Here is a 25,970-nt window from a genome sequence, read left to right as displayed (position 1 = left end):
ACAGTTGGTTTTTTCTCATCATTAGAAATAAGTGTGAACAATTTTGAGTCGTTGTGTGTAAACGATGACAGCTGTGTTGTAGTTGTGTTTAACTTTAGCCTGCCTGTGTTTAGCGTTTTGAAACATAAGTGCATCTTAGTGAGAAATGTGTTTTAATGAGTGAGAAAGTGTTTTGAGTTTTGCAAAAAGAGTGCATGAGATTTACAAACAGCGTTTTAAATACATGAACTTGTTTAATGTTTTACAGAAAGAGTGATTTATTTGACAAATTGGTTTAGGCTATTGAGAATTTGGTTCAGAGAAGTGTGTTTAGTGTTTTAGCAATTCAGGAAAACTGTACTCAGAGAAAAATCGACACTGACCAGAGGTGTATAGTCCAGGGGGTCAGAACAGGGGTGGAGAACGTCGGTCCTGGAGAGCCACTGTCCTGCAGAGTTTAGTTCCAACCCTAATCAAACACACCTGAACCAGCTAATCAATGTCTTTAGGATCATTAAGGCTACAATCAGATGAGTTTTTATCAGGGTTGGAGCTAAACTCTGCAGGACATTGGCTCTCCAGGACCGACGTTCGCCAGCCCTGGGTCAGAAAGTTGAAGTCCTGCCATATGTTTATTCCACTCATGAACTCAGAAGCTGATTTCACTAATTAGTTATCCTGTCTGAATTAGCAAATCCAGGTGATTGGAACAAAATACTGAGGAGGACTTTTACTTTCTGAACCTGGACTTTACACCTCTGACAGCAACAGACAAGACAGAGCTGGTTACTTTTGATATGAAACAAATTCTCAGCCCTCAGATTCTGTCAATTTTATTTCGAAATTAAAACAATAAATAACGTTTTGGCGTTGTAAATGTGACGTGTAAATATAAAGTGGCAGATTGCTGTAGCACCTCAGTAGTCGTATAGATTCAAATACTCGTATATTGTTATTCATATCAACTCATGCTCCTCCCCGATTTGCGCCTCGACTCTAGACGCGGCCTCCCTCCGGGGAAAGCAGGCCGCGTCGAACCTCGGGAGACTCAGCTGGCCCGTCTGAAAAGGTTGTCCGCAGCAGGGGCGACCGCGGGTGCGTCGGGAGGCTTGGACGGTTGGTGGGGTTTCCTTGGGGGCCCCCACCCCGCCGGCGCGTCTTGGAGCCGAACTTCGCCCTGCGCCTCCCTCGCTTTGAAAGCACCCTTCCCGGTTACGGCCTCGATCCAGAGGCCTCCTCCTTCCACACAGACGGGTGAGAGGGTTCCTAATGCGCCCTATGAGCGGCCGTGCCGCCTCGAGCCCAGGCCAGAGCGGAGCAAGACCCGCGTGTAGGAAGCCAGCGCGTGGCGGTTCGCTCGTCCGTCTGTGGTGCTCCTCGGTCGATCCCCGAGGTAAATGAAAAAAAACATATGCTTGTCGAACGCTCGGTCTGGGTAAATGGCGAAATGACTCCAGGGGCTTGAGGCACCCCTGGAGAAAAAGGGAGCGGTGGAGCAAAGATGTGGACAGAAAAAAAACGGACAGAGTCCAAAACGCTGCGGTTTGAACAGACTCCCACGAACGCTCGACTCCTCTGGCTGGTGACCAAGGAGGGTGCCTCTGTGTCGGTCACGATCGAATCCATCCGCCGTGACGGATCTAGGGTCTAGATAGGGCCCCTGATATGTTGGTCTAGTGGTCCCCCCACGCCCAGAGTATGGAGCCCCAACTCGGCTTATTTTTCGAGTTATACCCGGTCAAAGTTGAAACTTCAAGCGGCTATATCTCTGGAACCAATCCGAGTTGGGGCCCCATACTCTAGGCACAAGGGTGTCCCCTAGTGGTCCCCCCACGCCCGGCGTATGGAGCCCCAACTCGGCTTATTTTTCGAGTTTTACCCGGTCAAAGTTGAAACTTCAAGCGGGTATATCTCTGGAACCAAGACGAGTTGGGGCCCCATACTCTGGGCACAAGGGGGTCCCCTGGTGTTCCCCCCATGCCCAGAGTATGGAGCCCCAACTCGGCTTATTTTTCGAGTTATACCCGGTCAAAGTTGAAACTTCAAGCGGCTATATCTCTGGAACCAATCCGAGTTGGGGCCCCATACTCTGGGCACAAGGGGGTCCCCTAGTGGTCCCCCCACGCCCGGTGTATGGAGCCCCAACTCGGCTTATTTTTCGAGTTATACCCGGTCAAAGTTGAAACTTCAAGCGGGTATATCTCTGGAACCAATCCGAGTTGGGGCCCCATACTCTGGGCACAAGGGGGTCCCCTGGGGCTCCCCCCATGCCCAGAGTATGGAGCCCCAACTCGGCTTATTTTTCGAGTTATACCCGGTCAAAGTTGAAACTTCAAGCGGCTATATATCTGGAACCAAGTCGAGTTGGGGCTCCATACTCTGGGCCCAATGGGGTCCCCTGGGGGTCCCCCCACGCCCGGTGTATGGAGCCTCAACTCGGCTTACTTTTCGAGTTACGGCCGGTCAAAGTTGAAACTTCAAGCGGCTATATCTCCGGAAGGAAGCCGAGTTGGGGCTCCATACATCAGGGGTGGCGAGGCCCTATGGGACTCCCCCCACGCCCGGAGTATGGAGCCCCAACTCGGCTTACTTTCGGAGATACGCCCGGTCAAAGCTGGACCGGAAGTGGCCGTATCTCGGCAACCGAGAATAAGATTCGTCTTATTTTTCATATATTTCATTATTTGAGAGTGCATCATGTTGTTTGTCGTTCTCTCTTCACTCCTCTGTCTCTGTACATTTACTTTTGCTTTTCTGCAACACCGTAATAAGTTTATTGTGATTGGCAAAACATATCAGAATTGTATTATTTAAAATAACAGAATTTTAGAAGTTTAGTGACAACATCTTAAAATGTTTACATAGTACAATGACTGGTAGGCTACTGTTTTATTTAATTATTATTATTGCTTGACACAAATTTCATGATTTCAATTCTTTCAATCTCTATCACGAATTCAATTCTTGTGATTTGATTCCGATCTTGATTCAATATCGATTAATTTGGATGATATTAGGTACAGTAGATAAATGTACATTTTTCTCAAGAAAAAACTAATCTCACACATTGCTGTAATCATACAGAGCCCTGTCAGCTATTATTATTAAAGATTAAAAATAACAACTCTAATTAAATATAATGTGTTTTTTATTATAATAACAACATTATAATATTGTAGTGATATAGGTAAAAAAAAATCTAATAAATATGTAGGCTAATATAGTGCACATATTTAGCAAATGGTCTCTATAGCAAATTTTTCTAGCCAATTAACGTGCTATGGTCATTAAATGGCAAGAGAACCGGGCCACTGGTAACCCAAAATCGACTTAGGCTATGGCGGCTGGCCATGAGGAGAGTTCCAGGGTGGAGTAGGGACCCACCCGGCTCTCCTATCCGCCTCGGAGAACCAGAGCTCCGGGCAGGGACCCCCACCTTGGTCAACCCTCCGCCCGACTCGGAGAACCAGAGCTCTGGGCAGGGAGAGTATATTACAGTTTATACCTTGAAACACACTCACACATCTGTTCAATTCTACAGATCCACAAACATTCAGACAAAACACAATCCAACAGAGGGAACATTAAGGGGACACATGCTCCGCTCGGACAAGGTTGAGAGGAAAGGAAGAGAAAACGGGTGCCCTCCGGGGTCCCCTTCGGTTCGGTTGCCTACACCCCCATTGTACCCGTCAGGGTGGAGGCTCTCGCCACTCGAGTTTTTCCCCGAAAGGGGGTTTCGGTGGCATTTGATTTTTGTCCTGGGTAGAGGCTGGCACCTCCCTAGGCCCGGAGACCTGTAATGATCCTTCCGCAGGTTCACCTACGGAAACCTTGTTACGACTTTTACTATCTCTAGATGGTCAAGTTTGATCGTCTTCTCGACGCTCCGCCAGGACCCAACGAGGAGCCCCGGCAGGGCCGATCCAAGGACCTCACTAAACCACCCAATCGGTAGTAGCGACGGGCGGTGTGTACAAAGGGCAGGGACTTAATCAACGCAAGCTTATGACCCGCGCTTACTGGGAATTCCTCGTTGATGGGAAACAGTTTCAATCTCCAGTCCCGATCACGAGCGGGGTTCAGCGGGTTACCCGTAGGCACACGCTGATCCGCCCATTGTGGCGCGCGTGCAGCCCCGGACATCTAAGGGCATCACAGACCTGTTATTGCTCCATCTCGCGTGGCTGAACGCCACTTGTCCCTCTAAGAAGTTGGACGCCGACCGCTCGGGGCCGCGTAACTAGTTAGCATGCCGGAGTCTCGTTCATTATCGGAATGAACCAGACAAATCGCTCCACCAACTAAGAATGGCCATGCGGTCTTCTTTGATAGAAGACTTTGGAAAATGGTCTTCAGAAAAAATAAATTGTAAAAAAAGTGGGGCATTTTTATTAGGGGATTGGAATCAAGGGAAACCAATTCTTCCTGAAGGTCTGAGTTGAAATAGGTAGGGTTGCAGAGATTTATAATTATTATTTTATTTTTTTTAAGATATGATAATATCTTACAAAAAAATTGGGATGATTTATTACAAAGAGTGAAAGGTCGTCTAGACAAATGGAAGTGGATTCTACCCAACCTGTCTTATAGGGGAAGAACACTTATTGTAAATAATTTGGTCGCTTTACTCTTATGGCACAGACTGGTTTGTATTGATCCTCAAGTGAAATTGATGGCCGGGATTCAAGCGGATTTTGTTGACTTTTTTTTGGGAGTATTTTATTTTTGCCCAAAGAAGAAGGGGGCCAAGGAATGGTTCATCTCCAGAGAAGAAGTGCAGCTTTCCAGTTGTGTTTTTACACAGGACTGTTGGAAACCTTGGAATAGATAAATCTCTTTTTTTAATGGACCCTAAGTGCTTGGATATTTTAAAATTGTTGTCTTTTTATCAGCATCTTTTCAAGATTTGGAGTTTTATTCATATTCAAAGGACAGAAAATTTGTATTCCATTTTTTGGTTTCTGAATGAACCCTTGATTTTTAAGGCAACCAGCTCATAGACATAATAATTGCCTGGACAGGCTTTGACTTTAATGGGAAAAAACAAACGGAGTTGCTAACTGTCTTACAATGAGCTAATTGTCTTACAATGACAGCTGTCAGTGTGAAAACCTTGTCCCAAGATGTTTTTGATAAATTTTGGACGCAGAAGGACCACCTCTCGTCGAGGAGCATTCAAGTGGGACTTAAATATTCCATGGAGGGATAAAAGATTATAAAATAAATATGGTGGGTGACAAGATTAATTTGGAAGCGAGGGTTTACAGATCACAAACAAGCGGGAGACGCCTCATGTTGCAGTTGTCACGATCGCAGAAAAACAATATCTAGGATCAACACTGTTCATTTATACCGCAGGCTAAGTTTAAATTAATTTACGTTTAACCAGTTTAATATGGAGAGGCACTCCCAGTCAACAATTTGATCTCTCAGTGATCTCACCATGAGCTCTCATGATACCTGTGATGTGTTCACAATCTGAGTTCACAGTGAGCTAAAAGTGTATCCTCACAGCGCCCTCACTGTGTGCTCATGCTATAGTCATATATAGCAACTATATTGGTCTGATTGGTTGAAGGACTATCCAATTGCGTTCAGAGTCATTTGAACTATGTCCGTTGATCACGCCTCTCGTGCAGGAGAAAACACAGAGCAGACTCACCAGACTAATGTTCAATCTTAAAAGATTGAGCTTGGTCTGGTGATAGCCAGACTACACAAAGACTAGATACCCAGCATGCACTGCACCATGAAGGTTTCGATCGTCACCATTGTTGAGATTCATAAGCTGATTCTTGATGCCTCTTTGTGTCTAAATGACACAGTAGTTCAAATGTTTGTGTCTTATTATGCAATTCAGATCCATTATAAATGATTATGACACTGTTGGATATCAAACTGTGTAATCTGAGGTCCATTATCATTTAAAATATCAATGTCAAACAAAATAATAAAACATCAACATTTAAATCTCTATTAATTGCTGAGATCTTCACATATTTAATGTGAATATATTTAAGTAATAGGACAGGTGATCCATCTAGATCAATATTAGTTTTGATGATGATGTGGATCGTATCCTGGAAGCTACGATGAAGGGAATGGCAGACAGGAAACTCCAAACAATGACAACCATGATAACCAGCATCGCCACAGAAAGGTTTGGCTTGGTAGAAAAGCACGCTGCTACAAACCAGTACTCCGAGAACCGCAGGGCAGAGAAGTTTGCACAGCTGAGACAGGAACTCCGACTCTTGAAGAGGCAGTTCAAGGGGGCAACTGAGGATATGAAGCCAGGGCTGGCAGTGCTACGAGACATCCTCAGAATGAAGCTGCTGACGCCGAGCAGAGTGACATAGGAGGCGGGCTAAGGAGAGAGCCAAAAGACGAGCTGCCTTCCTTGTTAACCCCTTTGGGTTTACCAAGCAGCTGCTAGGCCAGAAGCACAGTGGCCAACTCGCTTGTTCAAAAGAGGAGATAGACACCTACTTGCATGACACCTACAGCGATGCAGCCCGGGAAGAGGATCTTGGCGAATGCAGACACCTCTTTAATCCACCAACACCAACCATTGACTTCAACATCAAAGTACCCAGTTGGAAAGAAATTCAAACTGTTGTTAAAGCTGCCCGAACCCGCTCAGCACCAGGACCTAATGGTGTGCCATATCTGGTGTATAAGAGGTGCCCCAAGCTCTTGCATCGCCTGTGGAAGATACTGAGGGTCATATAGAGGAGGGGGAAAGTTGGCCAACAATGGAGATCTGCAGAAGGGGTGTGGGTTCCGAAGGAAGAGAAGTCAACCACCATAGAGCAGTTTAGGACCATCTCGCTGCTAAATGTCGAGGGGAAGATATTCTTCAGTATCCTTTCCCAACGGCTGTCAGACTACCTCCTAAAGAACCAGTACATCGACCCCTCTGTGCAAAAGGGAGGGATCCCAGGGGTTCCCGGGTGCCTTGAACACAGTGGAGTGGTGACACAACTGATTAGAGAGGCTCGTGAAGGGAAAGGAAACCGGGCTGTACTATGGCTGGACTAAGCCAATGCGTATGGCTCCATTATTATAATAACTTTAATCTGAGGTTCACTTCCGGCAAAGTTACATCTGAGTGGCATCATCTGGAAAAAGGGATCATCACTGGATGCACTGTGTCAGTGATTCTCTTTTCCCTGGCCATGAAAATGCTGGTCAAATCCGCTGAGCCGGAATGCAGAGGCCCCAAAACCAAGTCCGGAATCCATCAGCCCCCCATCAGGGCATTCATGGACGACCTGAAAGTAACAACTGTAGCAGTACCAGGATGCAGATGGATTCTCCAGGGCCTAGAGAGGTTAACCACCTGGGCAAGGATGCGTTTCAAGCCGGAAAAATCCAGATCCATGGTACTGAAGAGAGGGAAGGTAACAGACCAGTTTCACTTCTCCCTAGGAAGTACCCAAATCCCATCAGTCACAGAGAAGAAGCCTGTGAAGAGTCTTGGGAAAACCTTTGACTGCTCTCTTAAGGATGCCGCTTCTATCAGGGCAACAAATGATCAACTGGAGAGCTGGCTGATGACAGTTGACAAGTCAGGCCTTCCGGGGAAATTCAAAGTTTGGCTATACCAACATGGAATCCTACCTAGGATATTGTGGCCATTGTTGGTGTACAAATTTCCAATTTCCACCGTGGAAGGATTTGAGAGGAGGGTGAGCAATTACCTAAGACGGTGGTTGGGCTTGCCAAGAAGTCTGAGCAGCATCGCCCTCTACGGCAAGAAGAACAAGCTAACACTACCAATCAACAGCCTCAGTGAGGAGTTCATGGTTACCAGAGCAAGGGAGGTGCTTCAGTACAGGGATTCCAAGGACACAAGAGTATCTCAAGCTGGCATTGAGGTCAGGACTGGCAGAAAGTAGAAGGCACATGAGGCGGTGGACCAGGCAGAATCACGGCTGCGTCATAAGGAATTGATGGGTCCCGTGGCTATTGGCCGTGCAGGACTGGGAAGCACCCCAATAATCCATTATAACAAACTGAAGGGTAAGGAAAGGCGGGACCTGGCCCAAAAAGAAGTGAGGGCTGGGATCGAGGAGCAGCGTGCAAGCCAGATAGTGGGATTGAGGCAACAGGGCGTATGGATCAGATGGGAAGAAACCATGGAGAGGAAGATTTCATGGGCAGAGCTGTGGAGGTCTGAGCCCTATCGCATCAAATTTCAAGGTGGAAACTCTGGCATGTACCTTGTGCAAGGGAAGAGGATCGCTGGAACACATCCTCAGCAGCTGTCCTAAAGCACTTGGGGAAGGCCGCTACCGCTGGTGCCATGACCAGGTGCTGAAGGTGGTTGCTGAGTCCATCACTACTGCTATCAATCAGAGCAAGCGTTTATAACCACCAAGGCGAAAAATTTCATTCTTAAGATCAGGAGAACCCCAACCTTCCCGACCAACAGTTCAGACAGGCCTACTGGGAACAGCGAATGACTGGCAGCTAATGGTGGACCTGGGAAAGCAACTCATGTTCCCCCGAGACATAGTGGAGACCAGCCTTAGACCCGACATGGTTCTTTTCTCAGTAACATCGAAGCAGGTTATCTTGTTGGAGCTAACAGTGCCCTGAGAGGAGAGGATGGAGGAAGCGAGTGAAAGGAAAAGGGAGAAATACGCGGAGCTGGTGGAGGAGTGTCAGAGACGGGGGTGGCGTGCACAGTGCTTGCCCATCTAGGTTGGGGAAAGGGGCTTTGCAGGAAGGTCACTCTGCAGGGCCCACAGCCTCCTGGAAATCACAGGAGTGTGCAAGAGAAGAGCCATCAGTGCAGCGTCAGAGGTTGCAGAAAAAGCCTCACGATGGCTGTCATCAGGAGGGACAAACAGTGGGCGAACGCTTCTTGGACACAGGCCGGGAACTGATCACTCCTGGTCGGGTCGCCTGGGCGAGGGGGTCTGAAGTTGAAAGACCCGAAACCCCCTATGACCTCAGGTACTACCAGGTACTGTGTATGTTAAAATGACTAATGGACCCTAAGTGCTTGAATATTTTAAAATTGTCGTCTTTTTATCAGCATCTTTTCAAGATTTTGAGTTTTTTTCATATTCAAATGACTGAAAATTTTCATTCCATTTTTTGGTTGCTGAATGAACCCTTGATTTTTAAGGCAAGACTGGATCTGTCTGCGACCAATTTTTTTACCAGGATTCAATAAGATTTGACAAAATTCAGGTTCCCTTTCAGTCGCTCACGTTCGACGTAACGTCGACGTGACGACATAATTTTCCCCCTAGTTTATACCTTGAAACACAAACACACTCACACATCTGTTCAATTCTACAGATCCACAAACATTCAGACAAAACACAATCCAACAGAGGGAACATTTGGAGTACATTACCAGCTGAGGTCGTCTCTGGTGTGACTGTTGTATCGGGGCTGATGATGTTAGTAACAGCTGAAAAAGAATGACTAATGGTTAATACCAATGAATCAACAAACACAAATAATACCAAGAGCTCATGAACACATAATTATCTGCACAGTATGCTGAATAGCGCACAGTTGTTCTAACCAGCTCATAGACATAATAATAGCCTGGACAGGCTTTGACTTTAATGGGAAAAAACAAAAGGGAGTTGCTAACTGTATTACAATGACAGCTGTCAGTATGAAAAACCTTATCCCAAGATGTTTTTGATAAATTTTGGACGCAGAAGGACCACCTCTCGTCGAGGAGCATTCAAGTAGGACTTAAATATGCCATGGAGGGATAAAAGATTATAAAATAAATATGGTGGGTAACAAGATTAATTTGGAAGCGAGAGTTTACAGATCACAAACAAGCAGGAGAAGCCTCATGTTGCGGTCGTCACGATCGCAGAAAAACAATATCTAGGATCAACACTGTTCATTTATACGGCAGGGTAAGTTTAAATTATTGTACATTTAACCAGTTTAATATGGAGAGGCACTCCCAGTCAACAATTTTATCTCTCAGTGATCTCACCATGAGCTCTCATGATACCTGTGATGTGTTCACAATCTGAGTTCACAATGAGCTAAAAGTGTATCCTCACAGCGCCCTCACTTTGTGCTCATGCTATAGTCATATACAGCAACTATATTGGTCTGATTGGTTGAAGGACTATCCAATTGCGTTCAGAGTCATTTGAACTATGCCCGCTGATCACGCCTCTTGTGCAGGAGAAAACACAGAGCAGACTCCCCAGACTAATGTTCAATCTTAAAAGATTGAGCTTGGTCTGGTGATAGCCAGACTACACAAAGACTAGAAAGACTAGATACCCAGCATGCATTGCAGCATGAAGGTTTCGATCGTCACCATTGTTGAGATTCATAAGCTGATTCTTGATGTCTCTTTGTGTCTAAATGTCTCTTGATGTCTCTTGATGTCTCTTTGTGCCGAGCGTTGAGGTCGCGATCAGCAATTGGTTTCGTTCACTCCAGCTCCAACACGCCACCACGAAGCCTGGATATTTCCGCAGTGGAAGACGCGAGTCAGGTCTAGACCAAGAAAACTCTCTCCGACCCTCCCGGTTTTCGAGATATCCACACAAAACCGCTTCTCCCCTCTTCGCGAAACAGAACGCGATGCTGTGATCATCGGCGATTCCATCGTTCGACACGTACACGCTACGTTAAATAAAATTAAGGTGCATAGTCACTGCTTTCCTGGTGCTCGTGTTTCTGAAATCGCTGCTCACGTTCCCGAGATTCTGAACGAGCGCGTCGGAACTGTGGTCTTGCACGCGGGAGTGAACGACATCAGGCTGGGCCAGACGGAGGTTCTGAAGAAAGACTTCAGGAATCTGATCGATACGGTACGCAGCACATCGCCTGATATAACGATCATTGTGTCAGGACCGCTTCCCACGTACCGACTAGGTCATGAAAAGTTTAGTAGATTATTCGCGCTAAATGAATTGTTAATGTCATGGTGCAATGAGCAGAAACTGTTCTTTGTAAATAATTGGAATCTGTTTTGGGAGCGTCCTAGGCTTTTCCGTGCTGATGGCTTACACCCAAGCAGATTCGGAGCGGATCTTCTGTCAGATAACATCTCCAAAATGTTAAATACCTTTTGACTAGTAACCAAAAGTCCAAATCATAGTCTCTGCTGCACCAATTTAACTGATATAAATAGTGTAGAACATTGCATAGAAACTGTGTCTATTCCTCGTTTAGTGAGATCAAATAATAAATCTACTGCAGGATCTAGAAAAAATCTAATTGTTATTAAACCAGAAAATGTTGCTATTAGTAATCAAAAACAATTTCTAAAGCTAGGTCTTCTAAACATTAGATCTCTCACACCTAAGGCAGTTATTGTAAATGAAATAGTCACAGATAATAGCTTCGATGTACTTTGCCTTACTGAAACCTGGCTTAAACCAAATGATTATTTCGGTCTAAATGAGTCTACTCCATCAGGATACTCCTATAAGCACGAGCCCCGTCTGATTGGTCGTGGCGGCGGTGTTGCAACAATCTATTATGATGTTCTCAATGTTACTCAGAAAACGGGTTATAAGTTTATTTCATTTGAAGAACTTGTACTAAATGTTACGCTCTTAGATGTTCGAAAAACATCCCTATTATCTCTAGCCATGGCTACCGTATATAGACCGCCTGGGCCTTACGCTGATTTCCTAAAAGAGTTTGCAGATTTTCTCTCAGACCTATTAGTTAATTTCGATAAAGCATTAATTGTTGGAGACTTTAATATCCACGTAGATAATCAAAATGATGCGTTAGGGGCTGCGTTTACAGATTTATTAAACTCCTTTGGGGTCAAGCAAAACGTTACCGAACCAACTCATCGATTTAATCATACACTCGATTTAATTATATCACATGGAACCGATCCAACCGATATAGATATCATTCCACAAAGTGATGATGTCACTGACCATTACATGGTAACTTGCATATTACGTACTCCTGTAATATATCATGCTGCGTCACGTTATCGATTAGGCAGAACAATCCTTCCATCCACCATAGATCATTTTTCAAATAGCTTATCGGATCTGTCTCAGCTGCTCAGTGAACCCAAACAAACAGATGAACTTGAGGAATTAACTAGCACTATGAGCACTATTCTCTCTGGATCATTGGATATTGTTGCACCCATTAGATTAAAAAAGGTCAGAGAGAATAGTAAAGCACCATGGTACAACAATACTACGGGTGTTCTAAAGAGAGAAACCCGTAATTTAGAGCGTAAATGGAAACAAACTAACTTAGAGGTCTTTAGAATCGCATGGAAAGACAGTATGTCACGTTATAAAAAGGCCCTAAAAGAGGCCAGGGCTGAGCATCTCCGCAAACTAATAGAAAGCAACCATAACAATCCTAAGTTCTTATTTAACACCGTGGCTAGACTAACAAATAAACAGATGTCTCCTGAACAAAATATTCCGTTACAGTGTAGTAGTAATGATTTCATGAAGTTCTTCACTGAGAAAATAGAAAACATCAGAACCACAATTGTAAACGTTCAATCCTCAATCGCGCCTTATAACTCAGCCTCAATTATCATCCCGCAAGAACAATTACAGTGCTTTACAACTATAGAACAAAAAGAGTTAAATAAACTTATCACTTCATCTAAAACAACAACATGTTTACTAGATCCTTTACCAACTAAACTATTGAAAGAAGTGTTACCTGTAGTGGAAGAGCCTTTCCTCAATATTATTAACTCGTCTTTAACTTTAGGTCATGTTCCAAGAACATTTAAACTGGCAGTTATAAAACCTCTCATTAAGAAACCACAATTAGATCCACATAATCTAGCAAATTATAGACCCATTTCAAATCTACCTTTTATGTCTAAAATACTAGAAAAAGTTGTGTCCGCTCAACTGGGCTCTTTCTTACAAGAAAATGACACCTATGAAAAGTTTCAGTCTGGGTTCAGGCCGCATCATAGCACTGAAACTGTGCTCGTTAAAATCACAAATTATTTACTTTTAGCTTCTGACCAAGGCTGTATCTCAATATTAGTTTTACTTGATCTTAGTGCTGCGTTCGATACTATAGATCATACAATACTCTTAGATCGATTACAAAATTATACTGGTGTTCAAGGACAAGCATTAAGCTGGTTTAGATCGTATTTATCAGACCAATACCATTTTGTTTATTTAAATGGAGAAAAATCGATCATAACTCCAGTAAACTATGGAGTGCTGCAGGGATCTGTGTTAGGCCCTCTATTATTCTCAATATATATGCTGCCACTTGGAAATATTATAAGGAAACATGGAATTAGTTTCCATTGTTATGCTGATGACACTCAAATCTATATTTCATCACGGCCAGATGAAAACGCTAAATTATCTCAATTGACAGAGTGTGTTAAAGATATAAAGATTGGATGACGCGTAATTTTCTTTTATTAAATCCAGACAAGACAGAGGTACTAATCATCGGTTCAAAAAACCACCCACAAAACCTCTCACAATACAACTTTAATTTAGAAGGGTGTCCTGTTACTTCATCCTCTACAGTAAAAGATCTGGGTGTTATATTAGACTGCAACCTGTCTTTTGAAAATCATATCTCATATGTTACAAGAACAGCCTTTTTCCACCTTAGAAACATTGCTAAGCTACGTAATATGCTATCTGTTTCCGATGCAGAAAAGTTAGTTCATGCATTCATGACCTCGAGACTAGATTACTGTAATGCGTTATTAGCCGGTTGTCCTGCATCCTCAATAAACAAGCTACAGTTAGTCCAAAATGCAGCCGCTAGAGTTCTTACTAGATCAAGAAAATATGATCATATAACACCGATTTTATCATTACTGCATTGGTTACCTATAAAGTCCCGTATTAATTACAAGGTATTGCTACTGACTTATAAAGCCCTAAACGGCTTAGCTCCAGTCTATTTAACGGATCTTCTATAGCCCTATAATCCATCGCGCTCTTTAAGATCACTAAATTCGAGGCTTTTGGTCATACCTAGGATATCCAGATCCACCAAAGGAGGGAGATCATTTTCACATTTAGCTCCAAAACTCTGGAATAGTCTTCCGGATACTGTTCGTTGCTCAGACTCGCTCTCCCAGTTTAAAACTAGATTAAAGACGCATCTCTTCAGCCAGGCATTCATATAATACTTTTAATCTTACAGTTAAATCCTGTCTATAGTTCATAAACGCCAGAGGAGAACTGGCCCCCGACTGAGCCCGGGTTCTCCCAAGTTTTTTTTTTCTCCATTAGGTCACCTGATGGAGTTTTTCGGTTCCTTGCCACTGTTGCCTTTGGCTTGCTCAGTTGGGGATATTTGGGGATATTTAATTTAATTAATCAATCAACGATACTATTGATCAGCATTACCAAACGTAGACGTTCCACTAGAAACAAACATTGATGTATTGTTTTAATTTATTACTGTGAAGCTGCTTTGATACAACCTATGTTGTGAAAAGCGCTATATAAATAAACTTGACTTGACTTGACTCAAATGACACAGTTGTTCAAATGTTTGTGTCTTATTATGCAATTCAGATCCATTATAAATGATTATGACACTGTTGGATATCAAACTGTGTAATCTGAGGTCTATTATAATTTAAAATATCAATGTCAAACAAAATAATACAACATCAACATCTAAATCTCTATTAATTGCTGAGTATACTGAGTAATTTTTGTATACAATATCAGCTTATGTCGACGACCTTATAATAATTAATAAACAAAGCGACATATATGTTTTATCTAAATTGGTAGAAGACTTTGGAAAATGGTCTTCAGCAAAAGTAAATTGTAAAAAAAGTGTGGCATTTTTATTAGGGGATTGGAATGAAGGGAAACCAATTCTTCCTGAAGGTCTGATTTGAAATAGGTAGGGCTGCAGAGATTTATTATTATTATTATTATTATTATTATTATTATTATTTTTTAGGAGATGATAATATCTTACCAAAAAAAAATTGGGATGATTTATTACAAAGAGTGAAAGGTTGTCTAGACAAATGGAAGTGGATTCTACCCAACCTGCCTTATAGGGGAAGAACACTTATTGTAATTAATTGGGTCGCTTTACTCTTATGGCACAGACTGGTTTGAATTGATCCTCCAGTGAAATTGATGGCCGGGATTCAAGTGGATTTTGTTGACTTTTTTTGGGAGTATTTTATTTTTGCCCAAAGAAGAAGGGGGTCAAGGAGTGGTTCATCTCCAGAGAAGGAGTGCAGCTTTCCAGTTGTGTTTTTACTCAGGATGGTTGGAAAACTTGGAATAGATAAATCTCTTTTTTTTTTAACGGCAACCGGGGCGGGAAGGGCCAGCAACCCGATCCGTATCTTCTGTGAGGAAGAACCCAAAACACAGCTACGAAGAGTCCAAGAGAATAATATCCCCAGGGGAGCCCGAGAAGGGGGAAGAATGAGCACCCCGAATGGACAGTCAACCAGGCAACGGACAGCACGAACTGACAACCGACGATGAACACTATTTGTGTATGTGGAAAGAGCTGCAAAAACCCACGAGGTCTGAAGATCGACCAGACCAAGATGGGATGTTTGGTGAAAGTGCAGCCAGAGCAGCGCTCAAGGAACTACCTCATTGTGATGCAGGAGGAACTATGCTGGGAGACATCCCAAAATTCACAGAACCTCCACACTCCAGAGGACCTTGGTGAGACGCAGGAGGAGCTGAGCCCGGAGTCACCCCACAGCGATCAAAACCTCCATGTTCCGGAAGCCCAAAAACCAGGCATCCCACAACACCAACGAGGGGTTAAGTGGCCTCCAGCCTGCAAAGGGAGTGAGTGGCAGAAATTTGATGATGATGTGGATCGTATCCTGGAAGCTACGATGAAGGGAATGGCAGACAGGAAACTCCAAACAATGACAACCATGATAACCAGCATCGCCACCGAAAGGTTTGGCTTGGTAGAAAAGCGCGCTGCTACAAACCAGTACTCCAAGAACCGCAGGGCAGAGAAGATTGCACAGCTGAGACAGGAACTCCAACTCTTGAAGAGGCAGTTCAAGGGGGCAACCGAGGATATGAAGCCAGGGCTGGCAGAGCTATGGGGCATCCTCAGAAAAAAGCTGTTGACCCTCCGCCGAGCAGAGTGGCATAGGAGGCGGGCTAAGGAGAGAGCCAAAAGACGAGCTGCCTTCCTTGTTAACCCCTTTGGGTTTACCAAGCAGCTGCTAGGCCAGAAGCGCAGTGGCCAACTCGCTTGTTCAAAAGAGGAGATAGACACCTACTTGCATGACACCTACAGCGATGCAGCCCGGGAAGAGGATCTTGGCGAATGCAGACACCTCATTAATCCACCTACACCAACCATTGACTTTCAACATCAAAGTACCCAGTTGGAAAGAAATTCAAACTGTTGTTAAAGCTGCCCGAACCCGCTCAGCACCAGGACCTAATGGTGTGCCATATCTGGTGTATAAGAGGTGCCCCAAGCTCTTGCATCGCCTGTGGAAGATACTGAGGGTCATATGGAGGAGGGGGAAAGTTGGCCAACAATGGAGATCTGCAGAAGGGGTGTGGGTTCCGAAGGAAGAGAAGTCAACCACCATAGAGCAGTTTAGGACCATCTCGCTGCTAAATGTCGAGGGGAAGATATTCTTCAGTATCATTTCCCAACGGCTGTCAGACTACCTCCTAAAGAACCAGTACATCGACCCATCTGTGCAAAAGGGAGGGATCCCAGGGGTTCCCGGGTGCCTTGAACACAGTGGAGTGGTGACACAACTGATTAGAGAGGCTCGTGAAGGGAAAGGAAACGGGCTGTACTATGGCTGGACTTAGCCAATGCGTATGGCTCCATACCCCACAAGCTAGTGGAGGTGGCATTGGGGAGACATCATGTTCCGAGCAGCATCAAGATCCTCATAATGGATTATTATAATAACTTTAATCTGAGGTTCACTTCCGGCAAAGTTACATCTGAGCGGCATCATCTGGAAAAAGGGATCATCACTGTGTCAGTGATTCTCTTTTCCTTGGCCATGAACATGCTGGTCAAATCCGCTGAGCCGGAATGCAGAGGCCCCAAAACCAAGTCCGGAATCCGTCAGCCCCCCATCAGGGCATTCATGGACGACCTGAAAGTAACAACTGTAGTAGTACCAGGATGCAGATGGATTCTCCAGGGCCTAGAGAGGTTAACCACCTGGGTGTTACGTTTTCCTGATTGGTCTAGGGGAGGAATGAAACAGTAAAAATGGATGGTGGTGAAATGAATGTGCAACAGCATGAAGCCACCCCGTCTCCAGACCCAGAGTTGTTTCACAAGAACCACATAGTGATCTCATTCAAGAAAGTAGTTTTATTTACAAATTAGGCAAAAGAAAGAGAGAGGTATCAAGTTCAGAAGGGGGTATAGCCAAAATAACAAACATAATCAATCTTACTCCTCATTAATCAAACTACCTAAACTAAAAGAAAAGAAAACAAAAGTACAACAAAATAAGCTAACTCCCTTGCTAGCATAAACAGCAGAAAAAAGTATGATTCAAAAAAAATGGCACCCACCTCCCTACTAACCTCACAAAATAAAGAAATAAATAATTATGACCGCCGCTAGCGTAGCTAGCGAAAGCGGTCATATAGGGATTGTCAAAGTTTTGTTTTTTTTTTTTTCCGTCACCTTACTGAATTTTTCGTCAACGATACCAGGGACACCGAAGCACCGGGGAACATGAAATTTGGTGGGCATGTAGCCCCACTAGACTTCTAAGGAAAAATTTCGTTTGGTCCCCGGGGACCACTCCCCCCCCGCGCTGGGCCCCCCCAAACCCCAAAAAAATGCAGTTTTTCCTAAATAACTACCTGAACCGTGGCACCGAGGATGAAGAAATTTTTATGGTATGTTGGTCTACTAGACTTTTACGGAAAAATTTCGTTTTGTCCCCGGGGGCCACTTCCCCCCCCGCGCTGGGGCCCCCGTAAATTTTTCGTCAACGATACCAGGGACACCGAAGCACCGGGGAACATGAAATTTGGTGGGCATGTAGCCCCACTAGATTTCTAAGGAAAAATTCCGTTTGGTCCCTGGGGGCCACTCCCCCCCCGCGCTGGGCCCCCCCAAACCCCAAAAAATGCAGTTTTTCCTAAATAACTACCTGAACCGTGGCACCGAGGATGAAGAAATTTTTATGGTATGTTGGTCTACTAGACTTTTACGGAAAAATTTCGTTTGGTCCCCGGGGGCCACTTCCCCCCCCGCGCTGGGGCCCCCGTAAATTTTTCGTCAACGATACCAGGGACACCGAAGCACCGGGGAACATGAAATTTGGTGGGCATGTAGCCCCACTAGACTTCTAAGGAAAAATTTCGTTTGGTCCCCGGGGACCACTCCCCCCCCGCGCTGGGCCCCCCCAAACCCAAAAAAATGCAGTTTTTCCTAAATAACTACCTGAACCGTGGCACCGAGGATGAAGAAATTTTTATGGTATGTTGGTCTACTAGACTTTTACAGAAAAATTTCGTTTGGTCCCCGGGGGCCACTTCCCCCCCCCGCGCTGGGGCCCCTGTAAATTTTTCGTCAACGATACCAGGGACACCGAAGCACCGGGGAACATGAAATTTGGTGGGCATGTAGCCCCACTAGACTTCTAAGGAAAAATTTCGTTTGGTCCCCGGGGGCCACTCCCCCCCCGCGCTGGGCCCCCCCAAACCCAAAAAAAAAGCAGTTTTTCCTAAATAACTACCTGAACCGTCGCACCGAGGATGAAGAAATTTTTATGGTATGTTGGTCTACTTGACTTTTACGGAAAAATTTCGTTTGGTCCCCGGGGGCCACTTCCCCCCCCGCGCTGGGGCCCCCGTAAATTTTTCGTCAACGATACCAGGGACACGAAGCACCGGGGAACATGAAATTTGGTGGGCATGTAGCCCCACTAGACTTCTAAGGAAAAATTTCGTTTGGTCCCCGGGGGCCACTCCCCGCCCGCGCTGGCCCCCCCAAACCCCAAAAAATGCAGTTTTTCCTAAATAACTACCTGAACCGTGGCACCGAGGATGAAGAAATTTTTATGGTATGTTGGTCTAATAGACTTTTACGGAAAAATTTCGTTTGGTCCCCGGGGGCCACTTCCCCCCCCGCGCTGGGGCCCCCGTAAATTTTTCGTCAACGATACCAGGGACACCGAAGCACCGGGGAACATGAAATTTGGTGGGCATGTAGCCCCACTAGACTTCTAAGGAAAAATTTTGTTTGGTCCCCGGGGGCCACTCCCCCCCCCCCGCACTGGGCCCCCCCAAACCCAAAAAAATGCAGTTTTTACTAAATAACTACCTGTACCGTGGCACCGAGGATGAAGAAATTTTTATGGTATGTTGGTCTACTAGACTTTTATGGAAAAATTTTGTTTGGTCCCTGGGGGCCACTCCCCCCCCCGCGCTGGTGCCCCCGTAAATTTTTCGTCAATGATACCAGGGACACCGAAGCACCGGGGAACAGGAAATTTGGTGGGCATGTAGCCCCACTACACTTCTACGGAAAAATTTCGTTTGGTCCCCGGGGGCCACTCCCCCCCCCGCGCGCTGGGCCCCCCCAAACCCCAAAAAATGCAGTTTTTCCTAAATAACTACCTGAACCGTGGCACCGAGGATGAAGAAATTTTTATGGTATGTTGGTCTAATAGACTTTTACGGAAAAATTTTGTTTGGTCCCCGGGGGCCACTCCCCCAGACCCCCCCCCCCCCGCGCTGGGGCCCCCGTAAATTTTTCGTCAACGATACCAGGGACACCAAAGCACCGGGGAACATGAAATTTGGTGGGCATGTAGCCCCACTAGACTTCTAAGGAAAAATTTCGTTTGGTCCCCGGGGACCACTTCCCCCCCGCGCTGGGCCCCCCCAAACCCAAAAAAATGCAGTTTTTCCTAAATAACTACCTGAACCGTGGCACCGAGGATGAAGAAATTTATATGGTATGTTGGTCTAATAGACTTTTACGGAAAAATTTCGTTTGGTCCCGGGGGCCACTTCCCCCCCCCCCCCGCGCTGGGGCCCCCGTAAATTTTTCGTCAACGATACCAGGGACACCGAAGCACCGGGGAACATGAAATTTGGTGGGCATGTAGCCCCACTAGACTTCTAAGGAAAAATTTCGTTTGGTCCCCGGGGGCCACTCCCCGCCCGCGCTGGCCCCCCCAAACCCCAAAAAATGCAGTTTTTCCTAAATAACTACCTGAACCGTGGCACCGAGGATGAAGAAATTTTTATGGTATGTTGCGGTACATGCGGTACATCTAGATGCGAGATGCGGTACATCTAGTTTAGTAACAAACTTCAAAAAAACCAAGAGAAAATGATCCTTTAAGTCAAACAATGATTAGCCATTAAAGGTAACACTCACTTCTGCCTTTAAAGTCTCAATCAGGGATTGAAATGGAAAGAGACTAAAAAGAGAAAACTACTTCACTAAGAAGTACACACAATATAAGGTAGAGATACACTGTTCACTACTGGCTTCAACAAAGTCTCAGGTCTGGGGTTGAAGAAGGGACCTCATTGCTGCTGCTGCACACAGTCAAGCCACCACCAACACAGCTCTGATGGTGTTTGCAGTTTAAATACTCCCAGCATCCAATCACAGCAGGCCATTGATTATCTGTACCAGGTGGAACCATTTCTCCTATGAAGAGAGACAGGGATACAGAAAGAGAAAACAGCACAGCTGAACACACACAAACAGAACCTTACGGCTCTGGACGTAACACTGGGCAAGGATGCGTTTCAAGCCGGAAAAATCCAGATCCATGGTACTGAAGAGAGGGAAGGTAACAGACCAGTTCCACTTCTCCCTAGGAAGTACCCGAATCCCATCAGTCACAGAGAAGCCTGTGAAGAGTCTTGGGAAAACCTTTGACTGCTCTCTTAAGGATGCCGCTTCTATCAAGGCAACAAATGATCAACTGGAGAGCTGGCTGATGACAGTTGACAAGTCAGGCCTTCCGGGGAAATTCAAAGTTTGGCTATACCAACATGGAATCCTACCTAGGATATTGTGGCCATTGTTGGTGTACGAATTTCCAATTTCTACCGTGGAAGCATTTGAGAGGAGGGTGAGCAATTACCTTAGACGGTGGTTGGGCTTGCCAAGAAGTCTGAGCAGCATCGCCCTCTACGGCAAGAAGAACAAGCTAATACTACCAATCAACAGCCTCAGCGAGGAGTTCATGGTTACCAGAGCAATGGAGGTGCTTCAGTACAGGGATTCCAAGGGCCCAAGAGTATCTCAAGCTGGCATTGAGGTCAGGACTGGCAGAAAGTGGAAGGCACATGAGGCGGTGGACCAGGCAGAATCACGGCTGCGTCATAAGGAATTGGTGGGTCCCGTGGCTATTGGCCGTGCAGGACTGAGAAGCACCATTATAACAAACTGAAGGGTAAGGAAAGGCGGGACCTGGCCCAAAAAGAAGTGAGGGCTGGGATCGAGGAGCAGCGTGCAAGCTAGATAGTGGGATTGAGGCAACAGGGCGCATGGACCAGATGGGAAGAAACCATGGAGAGGAAGATTTCATGGGCAGAGCTGTGGAGGGCTGAGCTCTATCGCATCAAATTTCTCATTTAGTCTGTCTATGACACCACTCCCAGTCCATCTAATCTCTTTTGCTGGGGCAAGGTGGAGACTCCGGCATGTACCTTGTGCAAGGGAAGAGGATCGCTGGAACACATCCTCAGCAGCTGTCCTAAAGCACTTGGGGAAGGCCGCTACCGCTGGTGCCATGACCAGGTGCTGAAGGTGGTTGCTGAGTCCATCACTACTGCCATCAATCAGAGCAAGCTTTTACAACCACCAAGGTGAAAAATTTCATTCTTAAGATCAGGAGAACCCCCACCTTCCCGACCAACAGTTCAGACAGGCCTACTGGGAACAGCGAATGACTGACAGCTAAGGGTGGACCTGGGAAAGCAACTCGAGTTCCCCCGAGACATAGTGGAGACCAGCCTTAGACCCGACATGGTTCTTCTCTCAGTAACATCGAAGCAGGTTATCTTGTTGGAGCTAACAGTGCCCTGGGAGGAGAGGATGGAGGAAGCGAGTGAAAGGAAAAGGGAGAAATACGCAGAGCTGGTGGAGGAGTGTCAGAGACGGGGGTGGCGTGCACAGTGCTTGCCCATCGAGGTTGGGGGAAGGGGCTTTGCAGGAAGGTCACTCTGCAGGGCCTACTTCCTGGGAATCACAGGAGTGCGCAAGAGAAGAGCCATCAGTGCAGCGTCAGAGGCTGCAGAAACAGCCTCACGATGGCTGTGGATCAGGTGGGACAAACAGTGGGCGAACGCTTCTTGGACACAGGCCGGGAACTGATCACTCCTGGTCGGGTCGCCTGGGTGAGGGGGTCTGAAGTTGAAAGACCCGAAACCCCCTATGACCCCAGGTACTATCACTGATGATGTGTCCAAGAGGTGTATGTAACAATCACCAATGGACCCTAAGTGCTTGAATATTTTAAAATTGTCATCTTTTTATCAGCATCTTTTCAAGATTTGAAGTTTTTTCATATTCAAAGGACTGAAAATTTTCATGCCATTTTTTGGTTGCTGAATGAACCCTTGATTTTTAAGGCAAGACTGAATCTGTCTGCGACCAATTTTTTACCAGGATTCAATAAGATTTGACAAAATTCAGGTTCCCTTTCAGTCGCTCACGTTCGACGTAACGTCGACGTGACGACATAATTTTCCCCCTAGTTTATACCTTGAAACACAAACACACTCACACATCTGTTCAATTCTACAGATCCACAAACATTCAGACAAAACACAATCCAACAGAGGAAACATTTGGAGTACATTACCAGCTGAGGTCGTCTCTGGTGTGACTGTTGTATCGGGGCTGATGATGTTAGTAACAGCTGAAAAATAATGACTAATGGTTAATACCAATGAATCAACAAACACAAATAATACCAAGAGCTCATGAACACATAATTATCTGCACAGTATGCTGAATAGCGCACAGTTGTTCTAACCAGCTCATAGACATAATAATAGCCTGGACAGGCTTTGACTTTAATGGGAAAAAACAAACGGAGTTGCTAACTGTATAACAATGACAGCTGTCAGTGTGAAAACCTTATCCCAAGATGTTTTTGATAAATTTTGGACGCAGAAGGACCACCTCTCGTCGATGAGCATTCAAGTAGGACTTAAATATGCCATGGAGGGATAAAAGATTATAAAATAAATATGGTGGGTAACAAGATTAATTTGGAAGCGAGGGTTTACAGATCACAAACAAGCAGGAGAAGCCTCATGTTGCGGTCGTCACGATCGCAGAAAAACAATATCTAGGATCAACACTGTTCATTTATACGGCAGGGTAAGTTTAAATTAATGTACATTTAACCAGTTTAATATGGAGAGGCACTCCCAGTCAACAATTTTATCTCTCAGTGATCTCACCATGAGCTCTCATGATACCTGTGATGTGTTCACAATCTGAGTTCACAGTGAGCTAAAAGTGTATCCTCACAGCGCCCTCACTTTGTGCTCATGCTATAGTCATATACAGCAACTATATTGGTCTGATTGGTTGAAGGACTATCCAATTGCGTTCAGAGTCATTTGAACTATGCCCGTTGATCACGCCTCTTGTGCAGGAGAAAACACAGAGCAGACTCCCCAGACTAATGTTCAATCTTAAAAGATTGAGCTTGGTCTGGTGATAGCCAGACTACACAAAGACTAGATACCCAGCATGCATTGCAGCATGAAGGTTTCGATCGTCACCATTGTTGAGATTCATAAGCTGATTCTTGATGTCTCTTTGTGTCTAAATGACACAGTTGTTCAAATGTTTGTGTCTTATTATGCAATTCAGATCCATTATAAATGATTATGACACTGTTGGATATCAAACTGTGTAATCTGAGGTCTATTATAATTTAAAATATCAATGCCAAACAAAATAATAAAACATCAACATCTAAATCTCTATTAATTGCTGAGATCTTCACATATTTAATGTGAATATATTTAAGCAATAGGACAGGTGATCCATCTAGATCAATATTATTGTGTACCAAACAGGTCAATCTTTGACAATATTTCCTTAATTAGAGATATTATATAGGCTTCCAAATTATTTAATATCAATTGTGGTGTGTTGTCTTTTGACCAAGATAAAGCGTTTGATCATGTTTAGCATGCTTATCTATGGAATGTTTTAGAAGCTTTTGGTTTTAATGAGAAGTTTACGTTTAAGTTTAATAGTGCTCTTATGTGCTTCATTCGAGGTCAGTAGAGGTATTAGACAAGGATGTTCATTATCAGGAATGTTATATTCTATTGTTATTCAACCACTTCTACAAACAATTAGGAAGAATTTAGATGGTTTTAGGATACCACTTTGTGATGTTAATTTTTGTATATCAGCTTATGCCGACCTCCTTATAATAATTAATAAACAAAGCGACATATATGTTTTATCTAAATTGGTAGAAGACTTTGGAAAATGGTCTTCAGCAAAAGTAAATTGAAAAAAAAGTGTGGCATTTTTATTAGGGGATTGGAATGAAGGGAAACCAATTCTTCCTGAAGGTCTGAGTTGAAATAGGTAGGGTTGCAGAGATTTATTATTATTATTATTATTATTATTATTTTTTAGGAGATGATAATATCTTACAAAATTTTTTTTATTATTTATTATTCTACCCAACCTGTCTTATAGGGGAAGAACACTTATTGTAAATAATTTGGTCGCTTTACTCTTTTGGCACAGACTGGTTTGTATTGATCCTCCAGTGAAATTGATGGCCGGGATTCAAGCGGATTTTGTTGACTTTTTTTGGGAGTATTTTATTTTTGCCCAAACAAGAAGGGGGTCAAGGAGTAGTTCATCTCCAGAGAAGGAGTGCAGCTTTCCAGTTGTGTTTTTACTCGGGACTGTTGGAAAACTTGGAATAGATAAATCTCTTTTTTTTTTAACGGCAACCGGGGCGGGAAGGGCCAGCAACCCGATCCGTATCTTCTGTGAGGAAGAACCCAAAACACAGCTACGAAGAGTCCAAGAGAATAATATCCCCAGGGAAGCCCGAGAAGGGGGAAGAATGAGCACCCCGAATGGACAGTCAACCAGACAACGAACCACACGAACTGACAACTGACGATGAACACTATTTGTGTATGTGGAAAGAGCTGCAAAAACCCACGAGGTCTGAAGATCGACCAGACCAAGATGGGATGTTTGGTGAAAGTGCAGCCAGAGCAGCGCTCAAGGAACTACCTCGTTGTGATGCAGGAGGAACTATGCTGGGAGACATCCCAAAGTTCACAGAACCTCCACACTCCAGAGGACCTTGGTGAGACGCAGGAGGAGCTGAGCCCGGAGTCACCCCACAGCGCTCAAAACCTCCATGTTCCGGAAGCCCAAAAACCAGGCATCCCACAACACCAACGAGGGGTTAAGTGGCCTCCAGCCAGCAAAGGGAGTGAGTGGCAGAAATTTGATGATGATGTGGATCGTATCCTGGAAGCTACGATGAAGGGAATGGCAGACAGGAAACTCCAAACAATGACAACCATGATAACCAGCATCGCCACCGAAAGGTTTGGCTTGGTAGAAAAGCACGCTGCTACAAACCAGTACTCCAAGAACCGCAGGGCAGAGAAGATTGCACAGCTGAGACAGGAACTCTGACTCTTGAAGAGGCAGTTCAAGGGGGCAACCGAGGATATGAAGCCAGGGCTGGCAGAGCTACGGGGCATCCTCAGAAAAAAGCTGTTGACCCTCCGCCGAGCAGAGTGGCATAGGAGGCGGGCTAAGGAGAGAGCCAAAAGACGAGCTGCCTTCCTTGTTAACCGAGCGCAGTGGCCAACTCGCTTGTTCAAAAGAGGAGATAGACACCTACTTGCATGACACCTACAGCGATGCAGCCTGGGAAGAGGATCTTGGCGAATGCAGACACCTCATTAATCCACCTACACCAACCATACCCCTTTTCCACCAACAAGAACCGGGTGCTGGTTCAGAGCCAGAGCCAAAGCTGGTTCAGA

At 44.9% G+C, this 25,970-nt stretch overlaps 1 protein-coding gene across 1 annotated transcript in view; it reads right to left on the bottom strand.

Annotated features, from left to right (window-relative positions):
- Positions 1-25,970, bottom strand: part of LOC308687455 (hemicentin-1-like) — a 93,209-nt gene that overhangs the window by 14,950 nt on the left and 52,289 nt on the right. The window contains exons 9-10 of the mRNA XM_081360017.1: positions 22,772-22,828; positions 9,356-9,412 (exon numbers count right to left, since the gene is read on the bottom strand). Of these exons, the coding sequence (XP_081216143.1) occupies positions 9,356-9,412; positions 22,772-22,828 (114 nt within the window). The remainder of the gene's footprint in view (positions 1-9,355; positions 9,413-22,771; positions 22,829-25,970) is intronic.

This window comes from Scardinius erythrophthalmus (assembly GCF_964197995.2).
Source record: "Scardinius erythrophthalmus genome assembly, chromosome: 3".
NCBI classification, from domain to species: domain Eukaryota; kingdom Metazoa; phylum Chordata; class Actinopteri; order Cypriniformes; family Leuciscidae; genus Scardinius; species Scardinius erythrophthalmus.
This window is presented reverse-complemented; position numbering and strand designations above follow the sequence as displayed.